The 17,511-nt window shown below is 45.7% G+C and overlaps 1 protein-coding gene across 1 annotated transcript in view; it reads right to left on the bottom strand.

The window, feature by feature from the left end:
* The window catches only part of ADGRL3 (adhesion G protein-coupled receptor L3), a 792,897-nt gene that overhangs the window by 708,017 nt on the left and 67,369 nt on the right, over positions 1-17,511 (bottom strand). Inside the window, exon 3 of the mRNA XM_053463509.1 lies at positions 569-782. Within this exon, the coding sequence (XP_053319484.1) occupies positions 569-782 (214 nt within the window). The remainder of the gene's footprint in view (positions 1-568; positions 783-17,511) is intronic.

The raw sequence follows: 17,511 nt of genomic DNA, 5'->3' as shown, positions 1-17,511 counted from the left end.
AGATCCTGGGCATGATAGGAGTGTGATTACAGGCTCCATATGCCACCCCACACACACTCATACTCATTCATTTTCAGATACTCATTCATTCCCTTAATCACACATAGTTGCTCATATACCCACCCCCTTACCTGAACTGCAAATCTCTCACTCGCAGACTACAGCAGAGCAATATTATATACACATACATACAATTGTAAGCTCGCAAAAGCAGGACTTTCTCCTTCTGTCATAACTTGTGCTAATATCACTGTCTATTTTGCATACTGCATACTCTCCATTTAATGTTACTGTTAATTTTCATTTAAATTTCTCTTGTTACAGAAGCTGCTAGTGCTCTAAAAAAGAAAACATTTTGTAATATTCCACAGTAAAGCAAGTACCCTAAAAATCCAACGTGGTCCCCTAAAAATCCCTGTGGTCATACGTCTTAACGATCCAATAACTACATTGCAAAACTGAGACGTGTATGATTTTTTTTAATGTTAAGAATTGCCTGTGTAACTATAAATGTTATTCATATCTTTGCTTGCTTTGCTTCCGCTTCATAAAAAAGTAAACCACTTACCTCTGAGACATAATTTTATAGGCATCTGGTAGATAGCAACGTGTATTTTCCATCTGAGCAGGATCAGAATCACAAATTTTATCATCAGTTCTTCCATAGTTGGCACTTTCAATCATAATCACATCTGTTCCAGGACAGCGAAGTTCTATTGGATAGCTCTCACATGATAGTTCCCTTCTGACCACAGCCATTGGAATAGGAGCACGACTGAAACCTGTATAAAGAAAGTTATATAAAAATCGGCCATAATATCATTGTCGCATTTTTTACATATACTGGTAAAACAATTGTCACAAATGCGATAAGGCTACATATTGCTGAGAAAAATGGGACAGTCCTCACCATATTTGCCATTTTTTCTTAAAAAAAAACTGGTAACAGTAAAGAAAAAGATATAGAGACTGCATATAAAAGCTATTGAAAGGCTTAAACTAAAACAAGCTTGCAAAGCTTGAGGATTATTATGATTTTACAGTCTGGGAAATTCCCCAAACAGAGCTTTAATGTTAACACTTTAATGTCTCCTCTCAGCTTTAAGGCTAAAATCAAGCGAGTACCTGTGAGCAGTAGTGTATCTAGCGGGGTTGCTGTTAGCAATCACACTCCTATCATGCTAAGTTAGCCAGTACATGCTGGAATCTGGGTATGTTCAGGCATGATAGGATTGAAATTGCTGTTAACGCAAAAACTAATTTTGGTGTGTTTAATAGAAGTGGGGTTTTGTTGTTTTTGACCAAGTGAATGCTGAATTTTCAGTTTCAGTCCAGAATTTTAACTTCGGTGCATCCTATTCTAAGCCAGACATTGAAGTGGTAAGCCTACACCACATCAATGTTTGGCTTAGTATATAGTGATAGGGGTTATGCTGCATTATTGTCAATGTCTGGCTCAATGTATAGGGATAGGGATTATGCTGTACCACCGTCAATGTTTGCCTCGGTATATAGTGATAGGTGTTATGCTGTACCACCGTCAGTGTTGCCTTGGTATATAATGATAGAAGTTATGCTGGACCACCGTCAATGTCTGCCTCAGTATAAAGTGATTGGTGTTATGCTGCCCCCCTTCAATGTCTGCTTCAGTATATAATGATAACATTTATGTTGTACACCCGTCAATGTTTGCCTAATGATAGAAGCTATGCAGTTTTCAAGTGTGTGTGTGTGGGGGGGTGCCATAAAGGAGCCGCCCCAGGTGCCAAATACTCTAGGTACACCCTTGCCTGTGAGAGAGTAAAACTTGGTCCTCTGGCGTTAAAGCCAGGTTGTGTGGAGGTCCCAGGTCACTATGTGTCCCCATTATGGTCCAGGTCTGAGCACAGTGAACTGGGAGTTTTTGTGTCAAGGTTACACAAATCACTTCTTTTTTTGCATTTGTCTGTGAGCACGCTTGGCACCTTGCACTCCAAGTAGCACTTTATTTTTATGATTCACTAGCCAGTCTAAAGGAGCACTTTCATACACAATTTTACACCTCAGCACCATTCTTTTTGCGCAGAGTACGTGGTTGTTTTTTTTTTTACAAAAACACAGCGTGAGCATAGAGAATGGATTATCTTTGAACAAAGACAATTGCCATGTTGGAGCCAGGTCCCTTAAAAAAGGTTCACAGATTTCTGATGAGGTGGGCAGTTAGGTAGCTCTTCTGAGTGCCCCCAAATGAAATATTTCAGTATTTCCCTCCTGTAGGCCTTCTGGATGGGAACGGAAAAAAGGGGTTGCATATCCCTTCATGAGTGCGGCTCCAAAAAAGTTCTTCACAGTCGAGCCATTGACCTTAGGGGTTAATATTAGTTTTCAGAAAGGCCTTAATAGAATATTAATCGAGAATATAAAAATAGCCTATCCTGGAAAGCCCAATTTATGGCAATGCCTTATCTGTCATTCTCAAAAAGGAACAACATTGTGTCATTATACTTTAAATGAACTAGCATATGTACCCATAAGTGCTAAGCTTCACAGAATGACGTGCAGAGAGTAGGTCCAGGCCCCACATGTGGCCTTTTAGCCCCCAAACAAACCAATGCATATGGGGTATCCTTGTACAGTGAAATATACCAGGAGCTGTAAATTCATACCAAAAATACGTGTATGGGAAAAATACACACAAAAAATACTACTGCAAACTTTGTCAAAAGCTGGTGGTAAAATGTGTGCATGAAGTTAAATACATGTGTGCATGCCCCAAATGTGGCCCTTTTGCCCCCAGCCAGGCAAACCCATGCATTGGTGATATCACTGTACTCGGCAGATTATGCTGAACACATATTGGTGTGTTGTGTGACAGTGAAGTATACCAGGACCTGTAAACTCATACCTAAAGTAAAATGTGTGTGAAATAAAAAAGAAAAAAAAATTACCACAAGGTTTGACAAAGACTGGTGGTAGAATTAGTGCATAATCGCTTCAACTTTCCCCCCCTTCTGGCTGCGCTTCACAACGATTTTAGGGCCTGGGGTTCTCTTTTTGTCTCCTGGATCGGTAGGGTTCATACCCTTAAGATGAACGTGCTTCCCAGGGTTTTATACTTGCTCCAGGCTTTGCCTATATCCATACCACGCTCTTTTTTTTCGTCGCTGCGATCGATGTTTATTGCATTTATTTGGGCTCGGAGGCCCCCACGGTTGGCTATGGCTATGTTACAGAAGCCCAAGGATGCGGGAGGCCTGGAGGTCCCTTGCCTGCGTACCTATTATTTGGCCTGCCACCTTTTGAGGACGTTGGAGTGGAGTTATGGCCCATCCCATAAGCTTTGGCTGAACTTGGAGGCAGCTGCCTCCCCTGTGCCTCTGCGAGCTCTTATATGGTTAGACCCGTGTGTTGCTAGGAGGATGGCGGGGGGTAATCCTTTTGTTTTGGCTACCCTTCGGGCCTTACACAATGCTCACCGTACCTTTCGCCTCACGACGTATCTCTCGCCGCAGACTCCCCTTCGTCATAATCCTGACTTTCCCCCTGGTATGTCTGGAGGTGGTTTCTTGTTGGTGACTTCTGCTGATTCCCCGACGATTGGGTCCTATATGGGTGGCTCTGAGCTTCTCCCTATGTCTGCTCTTTTTGGCGCTGCCGCTCCGTCGCCGCTTCAGACCCTTCAGTATCTGCAATTGTGGGGCTTCATTCGATCCACCCCACAGCGACATAATCTGGTCCGGGGGCCCACCTCTTTTGAATCGTTACATCTGCGAGATGCCCTCCCGTCCCATGGTGTTTCTTTGTTGTATCAGGTCCTTGTCCATCACACAGATGATCCCTTGCCCCCCTATGTGGGTAAGTGGGAACGGGCATTGAATGTGTCATTGTCTAGGGCTGAATGGGAGAAGATCTTTGTACTGACGCATGGGTGTTCCATTAGCACTAAAACTCAGGAGATGTCATCCAAGCTTCTCTCATTGTGGTATCGCACGCCTTCGCCTCTGAACGCTATATTTCCTGACTGCTCCGATGTCTGTTGGAGGGTGGGTCCGTCCTCCATATTTGGTGGGACTGTCCCCTTATTGTCCCATTTTGGAAAGCCGTACATGACACTTTACACCATTTCACTGACTTTCCTCCTCCTTTTCATCCTGTTAATTGTTTGCTGCATCACACTTCTCTGTCAATATCGGCTTATAAGAAATCGGTGGTTCGGCATTTGTTAAATGAGGCCAAAGCTTTAATTCCCCTGCACTGGGGTTCGCCGACTCCGCCATCGCTGCAAGAATGGGTCGGGAGAGTGGAAAATGTACGGCATGTAGAGGATTTGGTGGCTAGGTCTACTAACCGGGTTGATAAGCATGAGCGTCTCTGGTTCTACTGGTCACGCTTCTTAACTGACCCTGCGACACAGACCCTGAGGTGTTAGGATGTGTGGGAGATTTGTGTTCCTACTGCTGATATTTTCTGTACCTTACTTTACCCTGCTGCGACAAGTGTTTACTGTTCATTGTATGTTTTCTGTGTACCCCCCTTCCCATCCTTATGTCCCCCCCCCTTTTTTTTCCTTTTTCTTTGTTCACCTTCCCTTATCTTGTGTGTACTTCTATCTTATGAAACAATAAAAAATTTTGATTTAATAAAAAAAAAAAGAATTAGTGCATAGAAAGAGTTAAAATACTTCCATTTGAAATACCCTGGGTGTCATGAACCTTACCAGGTCAGGAAAGAGTCTCAGCTCAAGGTTAACGGTTAATTCAGATTGCTGGTCTTTATTCATAATGAGAACCAAGTACAAAAGTAAAATAAGGCAAACAATAGTCCAGAGACAGATGAGTTAATCCAAGGGGACATACTAAACAGCATTCTGGGATGATGGGATGATTGGCTGCAATGCTCATCACTATCACTAGATGTCAGTACACTTTTCACACTCATGGTAAAGTATGTTCTTTTCTGTAGTTTTTTGTATACTAAGTTGCAACAAATAAGTTGCAAAAAGAAACTGCACATGTTTAACTATTTACTTGCTGAAATATGCAGAGTTTTATAACGGAATCATATTAAATTCTATAGATATAATAGATAAATGTTATTTAAGCTCTGTGAGTTCTGCTTGGCTTTTGCAGTTGCATTTAGCTTGGACACACAAGCGAATCCTGAGCTGGGGCGAATCTCCTAAGTGACATCTCTAAGTGAGGAGTTACAAGCTAAGAAGGAGAGTATATTCGTTACTATTGCAAGGGGGAGCACTGTGTTTGTTTGTGTGGTGTTCAGTGCAATGTTTTGTTGAAAAAAGAAAAAAAAAGGGGGTAAGGGCTATTTCAGGTGTGTTGCTAATTAAGTAACCTTCTCTGTGAGTTCCGCTTGGCTTTTGCAGTTGCATTTAGCTTGGACACACAAGCGAATCCTGAGCTGGGGCTTATCTCCTAAGTGACATCTCTAAGTGAGGAATTACAAGCAAAAAAAGAAGTTAAAAAGCAACAAGGAGGGTAAAGTATAAATCCCTGTAATTCCATATAATATATTTATAGATACTTTGCGTCTTACATTAGTAGACATGTTGAATAATGCCACTCAGTGCATGTCTTGCAAAATGTATGTGCTCTTGGAGCGAGCTCCCCAAGGGCCATACTGCTGTTGCAAGTGTGAGCAGGTTGCTTTTTTGGAATGTATTGTACTAGATCTAAAGAGGCAGCTGGCAACACTGAGGGACATAGACAACATGGAGAGGAGCTTACTGCTTACAGAGCAGGCATTGGCTGGGGCCAGTGCTGAGGGGGGTGGAGATGGGGAAGAAGAGGTCTCGAGGGCAGAGAGCTGGGTTAGATGTGTAAGGGGTAGCAGGGGCCGCAGAGCTAGGGAGGTTTGTTCTGGGCTAGATCCCCCCAACATGTTTGCCAGTTTGTGTGAAGATGCTGGGGAGACCAGCTCAGAGGAAGCGTTTCTGGGGCAGGCTGACTCTCTTAGCAGCCAGGAGAGTAGCCTCTCCAGCATAGTGGGGTGCCAGAAGGCTAGACAGGTGCTGGTGGTAGGGGATTTAATTATAAGGAAGGTTGATAGGGTAATCTGTCGCCAGGACCCCGAATGCCGAACAGTATGCTGTCTCCCGCGTGCTCGGGTTCAACATATTGTGGACCGGGTAGACAGATTGTTGGGAGGGGCTGGAGATGATCCAGCGGTCGTAGTACATGTTGGTACAAACTACATAGTTAAGGGCAGGTGAGGGGTCCTTAAAAATGATTTTAGGGCACTAGGTCAGAAACTTAGGCAAAGGACCTCCAAGGTAATGTTCTCTGGAATATTACCAGTACCACGCGCTACTTCAGGGAGACAGAGGGAGCTTAGGGAGATCAATGCGTGGTTAAGAGCGTGGTGTAAGAAAGAGGGTTTTGGGTTTTTGGAGAACTGGGCAGACTTTGCAGTCGGCTACAGACTCTACAGCAGGGATGGACTGCACCTAAATGAGGAGGGGGCTGCAGTGCTAGGGGAGAGGATGGCTAGGGGAATTGAGGATCTTTTAAACTAGGTTCTGGGGGGGAGGCTAAAGATACAAATGAAGTGCTAACTAGAGTAGACTGGGAAGGGGGTCTAGCTATGGGAAAAGGGGGTGAGAGCATTGGCGGGGTTAGCACAGACAATATGGTGTTGCATAGTACAAAACCAGCTGTCAAGAATTATTTGTCAACCGTTACAACAGAAATGGGCAGTAACCTTAAATGTCTTTTAGCAAATGTGAGAAGCTTGGCAAACAAAATGGGTGAGCTGAAAATATTGGTAAGTAATCAACAATATGACTTGATCGGTATCACAGAAACATGGTGGGATGATACGCATGACTGGTCAGTAAACTTACAAGGATATTCACTTTTTAGAAGGGACAGAGTAAATAGAAAATGGGGAGGGATATGTTTATATGCAAACCCTAAACTAAAGCCCAGTATTAAGGAAGATGTGCATGATGACAGTAGTAATGTGGAGACGCTGTGGGTAGAGATTAACTTAGATAGTAGAAAGAGTCACACATTACTTGTGGGTGTATGCTACAAGCCACCCAACATTAGTAATGAGGGGGAAGATCAGCTGCTATTTCAAATTGAAAAGGCTGCAAATAGGAATGAAGTTTTAATCATGGGAGATTTTAATTACCCAGATATAGATTGGAATAGTGGAACTTGTTCCACTAAGGGCAGCAAGTTTCTGAACCTGCTTAATGACCAATTTATGTCGCATTGGGAGACCCCAACCAGAATGGATGCATGTCTAGATCTGGTAATAACTAACAATGAGGAACTTATCTCAAACATTAAAGTAAGAGAACACTTGGGGAATAGTGACCATAACATGGTTTCATTTGAGATTAATTCCAAAAAGCAAATGGGTAACTACTCTACTAAAACACATAATTTCAGAAGGGCAAACTCTGATAGGCTAAGGTCAACCATGGAATATATAGACTGGGACTGATTGTTCTCTGGTTTAAACACAGAGGACAAATGGAATACCTTTAAGCACACATTGCAAAGTTGCACATCCCAATATATACCTATGGGAAACAAATACAAAAGAAACAAATCAAAACCAATGTGGCTTACCTGGAAAGTAAAACAGGAAATAAGGAATAAACAACTGGCATTTAAGCATTTTAAAAGCGAGGGGTCGGAAGTATCATTTATGGCATACAAAGATGCCAACAAAGCCTGCAAAAAGGAGATTAAAATGGCTAAACTAGAAAATGAGAAACTTATTGCCAGGGAAAGTAAAACCAATCCCAAGAAATGTTTTAAGTATGTAAATGGAAAAAAGTTAAAGGTAGAGAATGTTGGTACGTTATTATCTGAAACTGGAAATTTGGTTTTAAATGCTTTTTTTTCTTCTGTTTATACCAAGGAAGAGCCAATGATGGAGCCCCCTGCTGGCTAATTTTAAGGAACCGTTGCCGCAAACATGGGATTGGCTGACTCAAGAAAAAGTGCTCAAGCAATTAAATAATGTTAAGGTAGACAAGGCCCCTGGACCGGATGGTATACACCCAAGGGTACTGAAGCCTAACTCTGGCCCAACCATTATTACTAATCTTTAGGGATTCTTTCGGCTTGGGCATAGTTCCATTAGATTGGCGCAAGGCAGATGTTGTGCCCATATTTAAAAAGGGATCAAAATCTCAACCGGGCAATTACAGGCCAGTAAGCTTAACATCGGTAGTGGGGAAATTGTTTGAAGGTTGCTAAAAGTCAACATGGATTTGTGAAAGACCGGTCTTATCAAACAAAATATAGACCTGGGAGTGGCTGTAGATGTGATTTATCTGGACTTTGCTAAGGCATTTGATACGGTCCCGCATAAAAGGCTACTCTATAAATTAACAGAAATAGGCTTAGGGGCAAATGTCTGTATGTGGATCAGAAATTGGCTAAAAGATAGAATGCAGAGGGTTGTTGTGAATGGATGTTTCTCAGCCTGTACGTAGGTATTAAGTGGAGTGCCTCAGGGGTCTGTCCTTGGTCCTCTTCTTTTTAATTTATTTATAAATGATCTCCCAAGCTGCATTGAGAGCCATGTTAGTTTTTGTTGATGACACAAAATTAGGCTGGGTAATTCAGACTAATCTTGATGTTTCTTCTTTGCAGGAAGATTTAGACAGAGTTGGGGACTGGGCGTGCAAGTGGCAGATGAGGTTCAATATAAAGAAATGCAAAGTTATGCATTATGGTAAAAATAATAAAAATGCGACCTATTCTTTAAATGGAATATCCTTGGGGGAAACTACCAGTGAGAAGGATTTAGGAATAACGGTTGACAACAGACTTGACAACAGTGCACAATGCCAGCAAGCAGCTGTGAGGGCCAATAAGGTTTTGGCATACATAAAAAGAGGTATTGATTCAAGGGAGGAGGATATCATCTTGCCTCTTTATAGATCATTGGTAAGACCTCAAAAAGGACATTATGGAATTAGAAAAAGTGCAAAGGAGGGCTACGAAATTATTAAGGGGATTGGGTGATACTAGTTATGAAGAGAGACTAAAAAAGTTAAAATTATATACGCTAGAAAAACGGCGTCTCAGAGGGGATATGATAACAATATATACCGTATTGGCCCGAATATAGGCCGCACTTTTTTCCCCCACTTTAAGTCTTTAAAGTGGGGGTGCGGCCTATATTCGGGGTCTAGCGCCCGACGCCCGGGACATGCAGTCCCGGGCGCCGGGCAGGCAGCGGGGTTAGGATACAGATCCCCCGCAGCGGTGCAGGGGACCTGTATCCTACTGTCTGATACGCTCAGACAGCCTCCCGTGCCAGCACTTCCCACGGAGGGGAGTACCGGCACGGGAGGTTGTCTAAGCGCATCGCACGGACGTTCACCGGCAGCGGCGATGTGCCGTTGCCGGTGAACGTGCGCACGATGCATTCTAACCCCCCCGACTTACCAGGGCAGACTCCCGGGTGTCTTGCAGGGCCGGCGGAAGACATCTACGCAATACGCGTATACAACTTCCGGTGCCGGCACTTCCGCTGAGTGCCGGTACCGGGAGTTGTATACACGATGTGCATAGATGTCCCCCTCCGGCCCCGTAAGACACCCAGGAGTCTGCTCTGGTAAGTCGGGGGGGGGAGGACAGAGTGGCAGCATATCGTGGGGAGGACAGAGTGGCAGCGTATCTCGAGGGGGGGGGACAGAGTGGCAGCGTATCTCGAGGGGGGGGGAGGACAGAGTGGCAGCGTATCTCGAGGGGGGGGAGGACAGAGTGGCAGCATATCTCGGGGAGGGGGGAGGACAGAGTGGCAGCGTATCTCGGGGGGGAGAGGACAGAGTGGCAGCGTATCTCGAGGGGGGGGAGGACAGAGTGGCAGCATATCTCGGGGAGGGGGGGAGGACAGAGTGGCAGCATATCGTGGGGAGGACAGAGTGGCAGCGTATCTCGAGGGGGGGGGACAGAGTGGCAGCGTATCTCGAGGGGGGGGGAGGACAGAGTGGCAGCGTATCTCGAGGGGGGGGAGGACAGAGTGGCAGCATATCTCGGGGAGGGGGGGAGGACAGAGTGGCAGCGTATCTCGGGGGGGAGAGGACAGAGTGGCAGCGTATCTCGAGGGGGGGGAGGACAGAGTGGCAGCATATCTCGGGAAGGGGGGGAGGACAGAGTGGCAGCGTATCTCGGGGGGGAGAGGACAGAGTGGCAGCGTATCTCGAGGGGGGGAGGACAGAGTGGCAGCGTATCTCGGGGAGGGGGGGAGGACAGAGTGGCAGCGTATCTCGGGGAGGGGGGGAGGACAGAGTGGCAGCGTATCTCGGGGGGGAGAGGACAGAGTGGCAGCGTATCTCGGGGGGGAGAGGACAGAGTTGCAGGATGTTTTTTGGTGCTTTTTTTAAAGAAAAAAACTTTTTCTTTAAAAAAGCACCAAACTTTTAGGGTGCGGCCTATATACGGGGGCGGCCTATATCCGAGCCAATACGGTAAATATATGCAGGGCCAATATAAAGAGCTCTTCAGTGACCTGTTCATTAACAGAAATATACAAAGAACAAGAGGTCACCCTCCGAGATTGGAAGAGCGCAGGTTTCATAGACGACAAAGGAAGGGATTCTTTACAGTGAGGACAATAAAGGTATGGAATTCACTTCCAAGGGAGGTGGTGTTATCCAATACATTAGATACCTTCAAAAGGGGCCTCGATATTTTCTTAGAAAGACATGATATACAGGGATATAAATAGAATAACATTAATATTTAAGAGCTTCTTGATCCAAGGAGAAATCCGATTGCCTCTTGGAGTCGAGAAGGAATTTTTCCCCCTGATGGCAGAGTTCGAAGTAGCTTAATTAGGGTTTTTTTTGCCTTCTTTTGGATCAAGAATAGGAAGGTTAGGTAGAACGTTTGAACTTGATGGACTTAGGTCTTTTTTCAACCTTACAAACAAACAATCAAAATATTGATTTTATATGGTACATGTATGTGCAAACACCATATTTTACCTGTTTTGATTGGCACTTTCTGGGAATATATTTTTTTAAACATGGGGATTATGGGTGAAATATTATGGTTACACATGCTACGTAACACATTTGATCTATTTCTGATAAGAATATGGGTATAATATTTTTTACATGGGGATTATGGGTGGAATATTATGGGGGTATAAGGCATATCGGGGGGCGGAGTGGCATATAAGGGGTATAAGACATATTAGGGGGCCGAGTGGCATATGTGGGGGCAGAGTGTCATATCGATTATGAAAATAATAGTTAGTTGCAGCCCTAATACATACATTAAATATAAGAAAAAAACAGCTAATCTTTGTAACAAAAACATTTTTTAAAATATTTTTTATATTTTTTTTATTTAAAATTGGACCCCAGAAAGCATTTCATTGGGCCCTGCTCCACGCTCCCTAGCATGCAATCACTCCCTCAACTCCCACACCAAAAAAAAAAAATTGCCACACTGACTGCAGAGAGGGATTGACTGTGAGAGTTAGTGCAGTCTTCCCTCTTTCTGACCCTACCGTGACTTTGAGGGGTCATCTCCCCCATAATCAGCCCCAGAGTCCCTTTGTCCCCTCCTTCGCTGAACTAAAGATCAAATAAACAATACATGTAAACGGCACTTGCATCACGTGAATAAGACATACAAACTCTATATTTGCAGGTATACATAAATAATGTATGGAAACATGGCATAGCGGGTATAGATCAAAAGAATAACACACAAACCCAGTTTTGCTGGTATAGATTAAATGAAAATCACATGTTAACTAAGCATTGAAGGTATAGATCAAATAAACAGACTCAGACATACAAATCCTGAATGTGCAGGTATACAATAATAGTGTATGGAAACATAGCATAGCAGATACAGATCAACAGAATTAAATCCAGCTTTGCAGGTATAAATCAATAGGAAATCACATATAAACCCGTCAATAAAGGTATAGATAAAAAAAAAACTAAATTGGGGCGTGGCTAGCCAAGCAGAGAGATGGCAGCTTGATCTCAGAGCTCCGTTGCCTACCCATGACAATCCGCATCCATCTGATCCCCATGAGCAAGATGGGGAGGCAGAGGCGTCCCTCTCAGCGCCGGGAGCCTTCTGAGCCTCCACAGCAGCAATCGGGGCACACGCTCCATGAATACTTTCAAACGCCTGAGGCGCTTGCATCGCAGCCCTCGTCTCCCAACATGGCCTCCTCTCCCGCCAGAAGGTCTTCCGCGGGAGAGACGTCGAGGTCTCCAACTTCGCTCCCACCTGCTGATCCTCCACAGTCCGCAGACCTGCGCGCCATGTTCCAGTCACTGCCCACCAAGGCAGGTTTCCACAATCTACTCACAGAAATGAAGCGTGCGCTGCATGAAGAGGTGGCGGCGCTAAAGGATAACATTGCTGATGTGGAGCGGCGTACCGCCACCCTAGAGGCCTCTAACATGCACCTTGCACTACAGGTAACTGACCTGCAACGGGACACGACTTACCTGACTGCTGTAGCTTCGGATCTACTGCGTGCAGTCGAGGACCTGGAAAACAGAGGGCGCGGACACAATATCCGGGTACGGGGCCTGAGGGAATCTGAGGGTCCCGAGGATGTACGAGCTGTGCTTCAACGCTGAACCCTCCATGCCTATACGCCTTGACAGAGCGCACCGCGCCCTTAGACCGCGGGCCAGACCTACTGATCCTCCGAGAGATGTCATCTGCTGTTTCCAGGAGTTCCTCCTGAAGGAGGAAGTAATGGCAAAAGCGAGGGGCTCCTTCTCCTTTGAGGGCCAGACGGTGACACTGTTCCAAGATTTGTCATCTATCACCTTACGGAATAGGCGGGCGCTGTGCCCGCTTACGGCTGCCCTGCAGGAGCGTGGAATACGTTACCGCTGGGGATTCCCCTTTCAGCTCACCATTCCGCATGGGCACACTACCTATCATCAGGAGACCTCAGGACGTGTCGGTGGTGGATGCGGGTAGAGGATTGGCTGTCACCTGCTTTTGTCACTGGAGCTGCCTCTCGCGACGCTGCACTACCTCGACGCTCTCCACCTGGACGGAGTTCAACATCCCTACACCCGCGTTCTCATGAAGAGTGAGACTACGCGAGACGTACCCTGGGACGGTATATGTATACCGTATTTGCTCGATTATAAGACGAGCAAATGCTCTGAAAAATACCCCTCGTCTTATAATCAGACCTCAAATAGGTCTGACTATGAGACGACTAAGATCCAGATCCCCCCGCAGCTGCAGGGGACCTGGATCCTCCGGTCTCCCCCCGCCTGCCCCACTTACCGGTATTTCAGAGTCCCCGGTGTGTAGCTGGGGCAGCGTGTAGATGTTTACGCGATTCGCGTAGACAACTTCAGCTGCAGCAGGAAGGAGGTGTGGCTAGCAGCGGGGGTTGTCTGTGTCCATCGCGCAGACCTTCCCCAGCTGTCAGAGATCAGAGTTCCCCGCACCGGTGCCGTATAGGGCATATAGGGTTAAAAGGCATATCATGGGGCACAGTGGCATTTAGAGGGTTAAAAGGCATATCATGGGGCACAGTGGCATATAGGGGGTATAAGGCATTTCTGGGGCAGATGTGCATAACTGGGGGGCAGGTTGGAAAATAGAAGGAAATAAAACCAAAATATTTTTCTCAATCATAGCTTTTTAAAAAAAATAGTTTAGATGAATTAACATTTACTGGTAAAACTTTTTTCCTATAGGGTCGTCTTATATTCATGCTTTTTCTTTTTTTCCTAAATTAATATTCAGATTTGGGGGGTCGTCTTATAATCAGGGTTGTCTTATAATCGAGCAAATACAGTATATAGGGGTTTTCCTTTTTTAACATGCTTAGTGGGCCTCTACTATTGCTATACCTCTATGTTCTGAAGGGTTCAGATACGCTCAGTTGTACTTCAGCTCTGGTTCTCGGTGAAATGCATATTTGGTATAGCTGGCGTATGTAAAATACTTGGAAGCATGTCTGAATCTACATATCACATTTTTTTTTTTTTTTTTTGCCCACGAAGCACACATTTTCCTAACATGATTGGTAGGCCTCTACTACTTCATGAGCAATGCTATGCCTCTGTGTCATCTACCTATACTTATTGTAGTGTGACTACTATATTGTTTTTGTTGCCATGTTGCGTGCACTTGGAAGCAGTAAATGTTCTGTTGTACTTCTGCTCTGGTCTCGGTGCAATACAGGTTTGGTATAGCTGGCATTTGTAAAATACATGGAAGCATGTCTGAATCTACATGTCACCTTTTTTTTTTTTTTTTTGCCCATGAAGCACACGTCTTCCTAACATGATTAGTGGGTCTCACCTATTGCATTCACATTGCTGTGCCCCTGTGCTGCGAAGGGTTAACTTTATCTATACCGATTATAATTTGCTTATTTACCTGTTCATTGTGGCAAGGTTGCGTGCTCTTTGGAGCGGCGTACGCTCTGTTGGTTCTCGGTGCCGTGCATTTTTGGTTCCGCTGGCACACGTGAAGTACATGGTGACATGTACATTTCTACTTCTCACTTTCTAATTTGTATGTTTTTTTTTTTTTGCCCACGAAGCACACATTTTCCTAACATGATTGGTAGGCCTCTACTACTTCATGAGCAATGCTATGCCTCTGTGTCATCTACCTATACTTATTGTAGTGTGACTACTATATTGTTTTTGTTGCCATGTTGCGTGCACTTGGAAGCAGTGAATGTTCTGTTGTACTTCTGCTCTGGTCTCAGTGCAATACAGGTTTGGTATAGCTGGCATTTGTAAAATACATGGAAGCATGTCTGAATCTACATGTCACCTTTTTTTTTTTTTGCCCACGAAGCACACGTCTTCCTAACATGATTAGTGGCTCTCACCTATTGCATTCACATTGCTGTGCCCCTGTGCTGCGAAGGGTTAACTTTATCTATACCGATTATAATTTGCTTATTTACCTGTTCATTGTGGCAAGGTTGCGTGCTCTTTGGAGCGGCGTACGCTCTGTTGGTTCTCGGTGCCGTGCATTTTTGGTTCCGCTGGCACACGTGAAGTACATGGTGATATGTACATTTCTACTTCTCACTTTCTAATTTGTATGTTTTTTTTTTGTTTTGTTTTTTTTTCCCACTCAGTTTACGGAACACACAATATCTTGCGCACTCTATGGGCTAAGCAACAGATGCTTTACATTAATAAGATCAAAACCCTGGGAGGTTCAATATCCAGCTTTCCTTCTGACATTTCTGACTCTTTCTGCCACTACTATCGCTCTCTATACAGCGTTAGGCGGTCTGGTGGAGGCGAACCCAGGGGCAACTTAATTCAGGACTACATGGCCACTTGTTTGCCGACCACTCTCTCCGGAGCAGTCTGAGGCTTTGGAGCGGGAGATCACGGTTGAGGAAGCCTCGGTGGCTATGAAACACATGGCGGCCGGGAAGGCACCGGGCCCGATGGCCTGCCTCTTCGCTATTATAAGACCTTTTGGCGCACCTTGCAAGCGCCCATGTCGCTCCTTAATGCTGTTAGGGGAGGGGACCGCTTTCACCCATATTCATTGATATTGACAATCTCCATGTTGCCCACAGAGGGGAAGGATCCCTTGCTGTGTCAGAGCTACAGGCCTATTTCCCTGTTAAATACGGACCTAAAGATATTCGCGAGAATCCTAGCTGCCAGGCTCCAGGGGGGGTGTTGGGGCCCTTGGTGCACCCGGACCAGACTGGGTTCATAGCAGGGAGGGAGGGTAGGGATGGGACTTACAGAGCTTTAAACACCATCTACACTGCGCAGGCAACTGGCCAGAGGGTCTTCCTCCTCTCCACAGATGCTGAAAAAGCGCTTGATAGGGTCGCCTGGGACTTTATGTTCCAAATGCTCCATGGGCTTTGGCCCGCTGTGGCTCAATTGGATCACCTCTCTGTATTCCTCTCCTTCGGCGCGAATCCGTTTGAATGGTGCTCTTTCAGATGCTTTCCCGATACGGAATGGAACGCGCCAGGGCTGTCCCCTCTCACCCCTCTTGTTCACGCTCTCCCTTGAACCCTTCTTGCAGTCTATTAGAGACAACCCGGACGTTGCCGGACTGGTCTGCCGAAACTGCTATTAAAAAGTAGCAGCATACGCTGATGACTTGCTGTTTGCTGTTGCGCAACCTGCCGTCTCCTTACCGAATATCCATAGGGAGTTGCGTATTTACAGGGAGCTGCCCAACTTTAAGATAAATGTTGATAAGTCGGAGGCTTTGGATGTGTCCTTGAATGCACAGGAGGCGGCAGTGGCGCGGGCCTCTTTCCCATATAGATAGTGTCACAGGAGCTTGAAATACTTGGGGGTCTGGTTGCCTAGGGACTTATCCATGGTCTTTCAGGAGAACTTCCCAAGGCTCTTGAATCGTATCAGAGACGACTTGATATGCCACACATATCTTGGCATGGCCGAATTAATGTTATTAAGATGAATATCCTGCCCAGGATGTTGTACTTCTTTCAAACTTTGCCGATTACCATCCCGAGAGTATTTTTTCGGTCATTACGCGGACTCGTTACTCGTTTCGTGTGGCAGAGGAAGTGACTGGATCGTCTCTTCAGTTTTCGCACGCTGTCGGGTTGCTGCTCCATCTTGACAGTACGCCGACCTCTCTCAAACATTCTGTAGTTAAGCATCTATTTAACGCTGCTCGCTGTTTGATACCTATGTATTGGAAGCAGTCAGCTCCTCCCACCCTCAGGCGCTGGGTGTCCAAGGTAGAAGAGATTAGGGTCATGGAAGAAATGGTTCACTTGGCATCTGACAGATTTGAGGCGTACATAGGTGTGTGCACCTGCTGGATAGCCTTTCATTCTACCGCGCAAGCGGGGGCACGCCTGGGGTAGGTCGACCAGGCTCGCGCTCTTTACCCTTTCCATCCCTTCCCCTTCCATGTCTTGTCTCTGTTTCCCTGCATCTTTCTTTCTCCCCCCTCTATGCCCTCTCTTTACCCTTCCTCTCCTTATCGTCATGTCTGCTTCCCCCCAAACTTTTTTTTTTGCCTGTTTGTGACTGGACACTGGGGAAGTAGGTGGCCATACTAATCTCATTTGTGGTTATGTTCTGACTATACCAGGGGTGTCCAACATGTGGCCCGCAGGCCAAATGCGGCCCGCCGGACCTTGAGGTGCAACCCACGTGAGATCCACAGGCAGGGCAACCGGGATTGCAGAATCGCAAGGTCCCTGTTGCTTTCCTGTGGGTTGCTTGCACTGCAGTCTCTTTTGTACCGCACAGAAGAAGCGGAACCCAGCGGAGTCACGTGAATTTGTTATATCACATGACTCCGCTCCCTTCCTGCTTCCGCTGTTTGGCACAAGAGAAGTTGCTTGTGAGCTACACAGGGAGGAACAGCAGCCCCTGCGTAAGTCTGCCAGTTAGAGATCTGCAGTGCAGGTAAGCGGGTGAGGGTGTGGTTGTATGCGTGATTGAGGGAATGAATCTGTGAATGAATGAGTATATGAATGAGTGTATGTGTGATAGCATGGATGTGTAAGTGGGGGGCATGGCACAGTTAGTCTGTAAGTGACCCCATA

This window comes from Spea bombifrons, chromosome 1 (genome assembly GCF_027358695.1).
Source record: "Spea bombifrons isolate aSpeBom1 chromosome 1, aSpeBom1.2.pri, whole genome shotgun sequence".
Classification (NCBI taxonomy): Eukaryota; Metazoa; Chordata; class Amphibia; order Anura; family Pelobatidae; genus Spea; species Spea bombifrons.
Note: the sequence above shows the minus strand (reverse complement) of the source record. Positions and strands in the feature narration are given on the sequence as shown.